Raw genomic sequence first — 9,618 nt, forward strand, 5'->3', positions numbered from 1 at the left:
GCGCCTGCTTACCAGCAAGTTTCTGGAGGTCCAAATGGCGTCTTTGATGGTGGCGAGGGTGAGCCACATCTCTGCAAAGTCTTTTTTCTCCATTTTCTGGTGGCTCACCCCGTACAGCACGAGCTGTAGATCAAGGACCTCCCTTGCTGGTAAGTATGGGAATTTCAAGGAGCCGGCCTCTGCCCATAGGTCCCTGGCAGCGCTGCACTCCCACAGCAGGTGCCTCACTGACTCCGGCGCGCCACAACCGGGTCGGGGGCAGATGGAGGTCGCCGACATGCCGCGGGAGTGCATAACTGCTCTGACCAGGAGGATCTCATGGGCCACCATCCAGGACAGGTCCTGGAGTCTGTTCGGAAGGACTGGATGGCCCACATTGCGCCAAACCGTGGTGGCGTCTCCACGCAGGAGGCCGCACACTGGAGTCGCTGGTTCCCAGTCCTGCACAACAGAGATAATAAAACGATGGTTAGTTAAAATCCTGATCTCCTCTCCTTCCAGTTTAAAACGCTGTAAAAATTTCTGTATAAAAGCGTATGCTGGTGGGAGGTTAAAAGCTGCTGGTTTTTTAAAATCACTCTTTAAAAGTTTCAATTTCCTTAGATATGACCCAAACCAAAATCTATTCATTGAATTTGTCTTTGGATTGTTAAAAATGTCCATGGCTTGTTTAAAATGAGTGCTGATGTAAAGGCTGCCTAAAAACAGGTACAGGTCTGGGACTCCTTTCCCCCCTTTCTCTTTGGGTTTTGTCATGATTTCACGTTTTAGTCTTTCCCATTTTGAATTCCAGATGAAATAAAATATGTCCCGTTGCAGCTCTAAAAACACTCTCCTAGGAGGAATAAAAACAGAACTGGTTAGTAAAAACACAGGTAAAATCACTGCTTTTACAATTAAAATCTTCCCCTCTATTGTTAAGTTCCTCATTGACCAGAAACCTATTCTTTGTTTTACTTTTCGTGTTATTTCTGTCCAGTTTGTTTTTCCTTCGCCATTTTTATCAAATTTAACTCCTAAAATTTTCTGTTCTTCTTGGGTCACCTGAAGCTGAAGTCCTATTTTTTCACTGTTTTTCCATGGTCCGTAAAATTGTGCTTTGGTTTTTTCTTTGTTTAATTTGGAGCCTGACGCTTTACCGAACCAGTCTGTTAATTGGAAAACTCTATCTACTGATACTGATCTGTACATAAAATGTTAAAATCATCCATATATAAAAGACATTTCGCCACCTGCCCTCCACTCCCCGGTATAGTTACTCCTGAGATCAGTGGGTCCCTTCTCAAGATCTGCGCGAGCGGCTCGATGCAGGTCACGTAGAGAAGGGCGGATAACGGACAACCCTGACGGACACCGCAGTTCACTTTCACTGCTTTTGTCAGAAACCCGTTAACCATGAATNAAAATATTTATTTATTATCCTAATGTTTCTGCTATATTTCTTGTTTTTCCTTCCAGGCTGGAAGTCTTCAAAACCAAACAAGAGCAGCACCAAAGACACTTCACCATCAGTGATCACAAGACCATTCATGGCTGCTTCCAATTAACTTTCAAAGCACACTTCACTTTCAGTGCAAAGTACCATGAATGTATGATCTTTGTTGTATATTGCCATCAGTGCTGTTTGATGTTTTGAAATAAAAGTAGAGTAAATTCTGCAACTGGTGCTGGTGTTTTGTAGCATCTAATGTGGCATCTAATGTCTTTTAAAATGAATTTGGGGATTATTGATGGCCAATAGTTTCTGGGGACAAAAAGGTTTTAATTGCTCTACTGGCTTTTATTTGGTAGTAAATTGACAAAAAAAAACTGAGTAGTGAGAGAAGGGGAAGACTGGGAAACGAACCCACGACAGCCGCATTGAAAACTAGAGCCTCCATATCTGGGTTGTGCTTAACCCCTGTGCCACCACAGCACACCTTGCTACTAGGATTTCAAAACTCAGATTTCTATGTTAATATATACTTTACACCGTTCTGTGTTACTATGTGTTCCTCCAAAACTATGAACGTGTATTAACACGTTCATAGTGTTAGCTTTTAACAATATACACTAGTGTTGGGTAGATTAACACTGAAGTGTGTTTGATTTCAACTACTGTGAGTGTTGATTCAACTCTATCACAAATAACACTTTCAAAATTGTAACTTCTACACCATCCAGAGTGGACCAATATAGACACTTTCAAAGTGTTGAATTTAACTCTGTAGGAGTTGATGGAACACTTCCAAATTTGCTGTGTAGATCAACTCTGCAAAGTAATTTTATCGTTACCAATAACAGTACTAGTGCATATGCATATGACCATTAGCACCAGCATTGAAAAAAATCAACCAAACCCTTCCCTCTGCAGGTTTCTTTGGGTGCGTTCACACTGCAGCCTGAAGTGACCCAATTCCAATTTTTTGGCAATTCCAATTTTTTTGCCGGGGCCATTCACACTGCCAGTAAATGCAACCTGTATGCGTTCTGCAGAGTGAACGGGCAAACGACCTGAAAGTGTCCCGCATGCGCAGTAGAGGGCGCAATAGCATCAGCGTTCTCAGTGTTCTGCCAACCGCCATAAAAAGATCTGCTCAGTGTTCGCGGATGTAAACATGAAGGCTAATAGTGGAGCTTAGCTTATATATTTGAAGTTGTTGTCCGGCCGGAGCAGCATATTAACAAAATAATCATAAAATACACCATCATGGTTGTTTTTCGTCCCGCTTGCGCGTATCAGGACACAGAATAGTGAGATTTGTTGAGAATCAGTGACGTTCAGTTCGGATGAAGGCGACCTAAACGTTAGGTCGCATTTGAATCGGATACGTATCAGATATGGGTCACATTCGAAAAAGAATCCGATCTGTGCTGTTCACACTGCCATGAAAAGATCGGATACAGGTCGCATTACGTCAAAACAATCGGAATTGGGTCACTTCAGGCTGCAGTGTGAACGCACCCTTTGTTTCTTTCTTTGGTTCTTTGAAGCATTACTCCCTGATATGAGCGGCTCGTCTCAATAGGAGAACCATTCCTTACCACTGTGGGTTCAAGTTTTGGAGGAACACTAAAGTAAACTTGAGCTGTTTAATGGTTCATGGAGGCATCTCGTTTTTTGTCCTACCACCCAAGGTATTTGTCTCTGAGCGTTTACTTTCTGATACCACAGCAGCCTGAGGTCACTACTGTCCTGACAGCAAAACGGAAAAGCAGCTAAACATTAGCCAGTTGATCTTAATCCTGTCTACTGTTATTCTGAACTAAAAGTAACAGACTTTACCTAAAGTAAATTAAACTATCACTTCATAAGATGTAATTTCTAGTCATCTTTTGTGTCGCTGGTTTCTTAGAATTGGGGATGAAATCATTGGATAAAACATTTATAAAATTTTACACTATTTCTGAAATTTACATCTGGAAAATGCCCTCATCAAGATTTAAGACAATATTAAAATAACTAATTAATATTTAAACAACAAGAATGAGAAAGTAAAGTAGCCTTATGTAGTTAATTGTATATTTTGAAAGATATTTTATTACTGATTAGACATTTGATTAACTGAGACCAGCTGAGGTCAAACTGTGAATTAAAGTCCAGAAACCCATTCGAAGGTTTATCAGGTTGGATTGTTGTTAAATGATGTTTCCCTTTTGCCATGATACGAAGAAAACATGATCAAAACCAATAATCATTGCCTTATTAAATCTCAACACCTTAAAACACAGTTAGTGGAAAATGTCAATAGGGACGTGTTGAGTTTAATCAGAATGTGGGAGTATCTGTTGAGCTTTCCTGTTATGAAACTGTTTGTTTCTGTGCTGATTACTGTGATCAGATGTAACTCCAGGAAAATAAGCAGCAAACTGAGGGGAAAATATTGAAACTGCATTACTGCTTAAAAAATGGAAAATAAAATAAAAAAGACCCTCTGTTTAGTCATTTTGTTTGTCAGAACAGTGTATTTTAAGTATATTTTCTACCTACCAGCATTAAAGATGCTGGTAGGTAAAGGAGGCATGTTGCTGATTTCATCTAACAACACCACTATAAGTTTTAAAAGCATATCTGTAAAACTGCTCTTTTAATTAAAGATGCTGGTACCATTTCCTGATTTCCAAAGGCATACAAGTTGTTCCAGAGCCCAAGGGTGCAAATACAAGGCTGATCAAAGTCTGTATATGTGTGCTGTCATCTTTATCACAATCTGTGATCTTTCTGCTTGTGTTCTTCCAGGTGTGCAGAGACCGCAAATGCCAAAATGCCTCTTTTACCGAGCTGGAGTCTTGCCTTGCAAACTGTCACGGCAATGGGGTATCCGCACACTCACACCTATGTGCACACACGCATACGCACACACATACACACGGTGTCATGCAACATACTTAACTCACTTAGTTTCCAGGCACATCTACCTAATCTTGTTGTCTCTCTGTGTCCTTGGGCAAAGGTAGTGCTCTGCTCTGCTTTCACTAAGTCTGTTGTTAAAGTCAGGAAAATAGATGACTGGAACACAACAGCAACTGAAGTGATGAACTATTCATTGGAACAGTACAAGCAAGCTTGAGGCAGATAAGGAGGGAGCATACATAGTTTATGAGTCTGTAACCAAGGTTTGGGAAGGAGAGTTTGGGGCGAGTCTATCACTTTCTTGGCCACAAGATAAGACTGATTTATCAAGGAATTAGGGAATTTGACCTCCAACAGTATTTATTGCCTGAGGTGTACCAACAGTAAAGCTTCATTAAGGGATCCTAAAAAATAAAATGCTGATGCAAATATATGTCTGATACAGGGAGAGTCTGGATCAAATATGAACTAATTAACAAACCTTTCCCCACATTTTAAAGTGGAACTTATGACAAAACAGAATCTGTTGGACTGACTCTTGTTTTGTGACGTAAATTCTTTGGGTTATGCTTCAACAACTTTAATCAATTTTTCAATCAGTTTGTAGACTTGATTCAGATCATGTATATGCACTGAATTATTCTCTCTCAATATTTCCATTTATCTAGTTACAGTTGAAAACAGATTTTTGCATACTGTACAGTTGCCTTTTCAATGTATGACAAAATCAGACTCAACTTTTCCTCTTTAGATTAGTTGGAATTACTAACATTATTAATATTAACATTATTAAGAGTTGTTAAATGCCAACATAATGAAGAGGAGAGTTTTAAGTGATGTCTTTTCTTACGTGTGTGTGTGTGTGTGTGTGTGTGTGTGTGTGTGTGTGTGTGTGTCTTTTCTTACGTGTGTGTGTGTGTGTGTGTGTTAACACATAGTAATAAAAGTTACTTTATAAAAAATAAAAATAAAAAGTCAAAAGCTTACATACATTTCTTTCCAATTTGGTAGCATGAATTTATACAATATAACTTGTATCAATCCAAAACATTCTTTGTTGCCCCTAACCTACTTTGTAATTAACTTGGTTACTTGGTGGTGTGCTCAGGGTCCTTGTCCATTTGGAAAACCCATCTGTGCCTAAATTTTAACTTCCTGGGTGTTTTACACATAAAGATCTTCCCCACCAAACCAGTTCCAGTGCTTACCGTGTTCATAAAGGGTGGCGCCTCCCCTCAGACACCTGTCTAAATGTCATGTCTGAAGTTGGATTGTATGTTGTTTTTGACAGTTGTACTGAAATATGTGAATTTCCCTCTGGGGTTAATAAAATTCATTCATTCATTTACCAAGCAGCAATAACATGTTGGCTTAGCATCAGAGATCTTTCAACTAAAGTTCATGTTTCAACCCCCAGAAAGAAAAATGTGCAAACATTTTTTGTGCAATCATGAACAATTAGGCAAATTATTCTAAAGACATAAAGTCATAAATACTATATTTGTTCTTGTGCCATTTAAAGGAATGAGTGAAGTTTTAACAATAACAGCAGCAGATTCCTGCAGAAGCTAACTTTGTCTGACCTACTTTGTGTCTGAAGCTGTTCTGTAGTTTATTTGACCCTAAGCATTTCAAGCCGACTCTCTCCTTCTCTCATTTACAGCACTGTAAAAGGAGATAATTGGCTTTAACACTAGCCAAGTCTGTTGTTTAACTAGGATTTGAAATAATGAGCAAAATAATAAAATCTCACTTCTATTCTCTCCTCTTTTAATCCCTTTCACCAATTACTTTGTTATTTTATGCCGTTTGTCCTCTTTCTGTCCCCTCCTCTCGGTGTAACAATACATGCATAATGGAAATTACTTTCGGCAAGGAATATTCTAAATATACATGTTTTCCCTCCTCGTAGCACAGGCTTTTCTCAAGTCTTAGGATCCATTTTTAATTCCATATTATCTGCTGATCCAGAGGCTTATTGAGTATGATTGATATTCATGCAAATTAAAAGTAGTACTAAGTTCCAGGAATACACACCTCATTTGGATCCTAGAAAGGAATTCATAAAAAAAATAAATTAAAAAAAAGAGGCTCAGCCTGGTTGTGATTTTTATGCATCTACTATATCAACAGGCCCTCTGAATGTTAAATGAGAGGTTAAGAATCAAAGAGTTGAATATGTGTTTGAGTCTTTACGTATTGGTCAAGTTTAAACTAAAATTTTTAGATTTATTTATTTATTTATTTTACAATTATTGAGGAGAAAGACTGCTTCCTATTTTTGGAGCAGCCCAGCCTGGATCCTAATTTGAATCCTGATAGGCCCCTTTTCCACCAACTCGGCTCTACTCAGCTTGCTTTGCGAGTATTTCCACTGGCTTTTGTTTTAGGCAGGTCCTGCTTTTTAGGTCCCTGCTTTGGATTAGGGCCAGCCAGGCCGGCCCTACTTTCATGGGTGATGCAAGCTTCACTCCTGTTCACTGATTGGCTGTGGGCGTGGGCAGATGGAGTAGCAAAGAGAGAAGAAAAACAAAGGTGCAACATTTCAAACTTGCTGCAACACAGAAGTGATGGAAGCTACAAGCAAGCGGTGAACATAGCTAATATGTGAAGGAAGCTAAAGATTAAGGTGATAGCAAAGAGACCTTCCAACCTCAAAGTCTTAGAGTTTATCACCAAAGATAAATCATCAAAATATTAGAGTAGTGGTTCTCAACATGGGCGGTACCGCCCCCGGGGGGCGTTCAGAGGACGGAAGGGGGCGCTGGCGGAAATTTTTACAAAAGGGGAGCGCTGGGATTCCTTTTGGGGGCGTTTGGTCGAAGGTAAACTTTACACCTTAAATGCACAACAATACCAGTTTAGACTTTGAGCAACTTGTTAAAATTGTATTGTGTAACATTACAACATGCTTGGCTGCAACAGTATCGATGGCAGCTCTTCTTCTATTCAGTGTTTGTAGCTTCTTGGCGCAGCTCCGCTCTCCTGCTACTAGTAGCTACTAGTAGCTTCACGGCATCAGTCATCAGCTGATGACGGTGCTGTGATTCACTTTGTCTGGTATTTTTGTACATATGTTTCGGCAGTTCTATGATCATGTCAAAGCAGCAACTTATATTAAAAAGTGTTTTATTTCCGTTTGAAAGCTGCCCGCTTCCATCGAAGGACAACAGAAAATCGCTCTTATAAACATGTTATTACTAAAATTACGATACCCTCACTTTGTATCCCTCTGAAAAATGAACCCATTTAAATAAAGAAATCCCTCCATGGTGATACCACGATAGTGAGCGTTCATTTTATAGCATTAACACTGGTGCTGTAAGTGGTCCGGTATGAAACGGGTGTGATGGAACAAAAAAGGTTGAGAAACACTATTAGAGGAAGCCTGCTGAAAGGTACAAGCAATCAGAAGAAGGGTTAGGTTCCTTTAACGTCAAAAACAATTTTTCAACTGATCATCAAAAAATCTGTAAATACTTGTTGACGTGTCACTTTTTGGTCAAACTTTAAAAAATAACTGAGATTTTTTAAATGATCTTTTCAGAGACTGTGTGCTTTCCAATCAGAGACAAACTTCTTGGTCAAATAAACTTAAAATCTAAAACAGTTAGGGATATGAATAACTCTGCACTGAACTCTTACATTTATTTTCACGTCTGATATTAAAGTAGTTCAGGGCGTCAGGCCTTGTTTTTGTAACAAAGTAAAGGGAAAGAGTGAAAAAAAAATCTGATGAACAAAAGTCAGAAATCCAATCCAGCTGTAGCCAGTAAAAAAAACTTACATCAAAATCAAATTACTACCGATTAAATTTGACCGATTTAATAAGACTGATTTTCTTATTTGTTCATTTTCATTTCCATTTTATTAAGAAGAGAATGGAAAAACATGCTCTGTTGTATTGTAATAAATCCACAATGACAGCAGCAGCTTCATTAGAGACTGCCTTGGGCCACCAAACCAATATTAACACATCAGAATGTGTTAATATTCTGATCAGTTGAGCTCCAGGTTTGAAATTTTTCAAATGTCGAAACTCATTTCCACACATTGAGCATTGTTCCACTTTCTGGCTACAGCTTCACAAAAAGATTGTTCACATGATTTGTTTGTTCTTTTATTACTAAAGCTTATTGTTTTAGTTTGTTCCTTTTTGCTAGTTCTTGCATTTCTTATTATAGTTTGGACTTATTTCTTTAGATTTGTTTGATGATAAACATCAAACAAATCTAAAGAAATATAACAGTTGTAGTTGTTCTGCTCTGTTCATCTGTCACACTCCGCAGCACAGCTGTTATCTACATCGCCTCATTCTTCTCTACCTCCGCTCTCCCACAACTGTTCCCACTTCCCTCTGAGTAGCTCCTTTGCTTCCTTGTCAATTTCCACTCATTCCTCAATCGTAAAATGACAGTTCTGTGATAATGACTATGTTATACAAAGAACATATTTCCAAATGTGACCTGCATTTTTGCATCTCTCTTCTGAGGTATTCTTATTTATAGTTAACAAATTTAGCCAGAAAAATTACCTCCCCAGATATATTATTAGGACACAAACAAGTCAGTAATGACTTTATGTGAGTGGTATAGATGAGAACACACTAGCATGAATTCCTCACACGTACATTGAGCTTCAGTCAATCACTAATCCTGAAACTGTTCCAAAAGCAATCTCCTGTATTTAGACTGTATTTTGCTCCACAGACATAAAAATGCAAAGTCTAAACAGTAAACAACTTTAACCAAACCTTTCTGATGTGTTCTGTAGGTGTGTAACAGCAATGGGAACTGCCACTGTGACAGAGGCTGGGCTCCTCCTTTCTGTGAGAAGCCTGGCCTGGGCGGCAGTGTGGACAGTGGACCTGTGCAAAACAATAGTGAGTAAATACTGAGGTATTCTGTTTCTGATTTTATCCCATTTAAGCATTTCAAATGACCAGTCAACCCTGGGATTACATATAATGTCCAGCTCTGACAAATGAACAAAGTCAGAAGAAATCTGTAAGAAAGCAAATACCTTAAATTAATTTTCTTGTACCTTAAGTACAATGTTGCTCTTTCTTTAACTCATATATGTCTTCCCAAACCAGCTTCAGATATCACTGGCATTAACTAAATTAAACTCATTTGCACATGCAAACAATATCATCAGAAGTCTTTGATCAGAGTGGATCCTTCTACACACAGAGATGTGTTTCTTGTTATGGAGGTGTGTCCATTTCCTGGATTTGTTTTCATTCAGTCTCTCTGTGTGTGTGTGTGTGTGTGTGTGTGTGTGTG

General features: G+C 38.8%; 1 protein-coding gene across 1 annotated transcript in view; it reads left to right on the forward strand.

The window, feature by feature from the left end:
- Positions 1-9,618, forward strand: part of adam19a (ADAM metallopeptidase domain 19a) — a 167,758-nt gene that overhangs the window by 149,606 nt on the left and 8,534 nt on the right. The window contains exons 17-18 of the mRNA XM_007567888.2: positions 4,220-4,297; positions 9,107-9,215. Coding sequence (XP_007567950.1) covers positions 4,220-4,297; positions 9,107-9,215 — 187 coding nt within the window. The remainder of the gene's footprint in view (positions 1-4,219; positions 4,298-9,106; positions 9,216-9,618) is intronic.

Source organism: Poecilia formosa, unplaced genomic scaffold (genome assembly GCF_000485575.1).
Source record: "Poecilia formosa unplaced genomic scaffold, Poecilia_formosa-5.1.2 Scaffold214, whole genome shotgun sequence".
Taxonomy (NCBI): Eukaryota; Metazoa; Chordata; class Actinopteri; order Cyprinodontiformes; family Poeciliidae; genus Poecilia; species Poecilia formosa.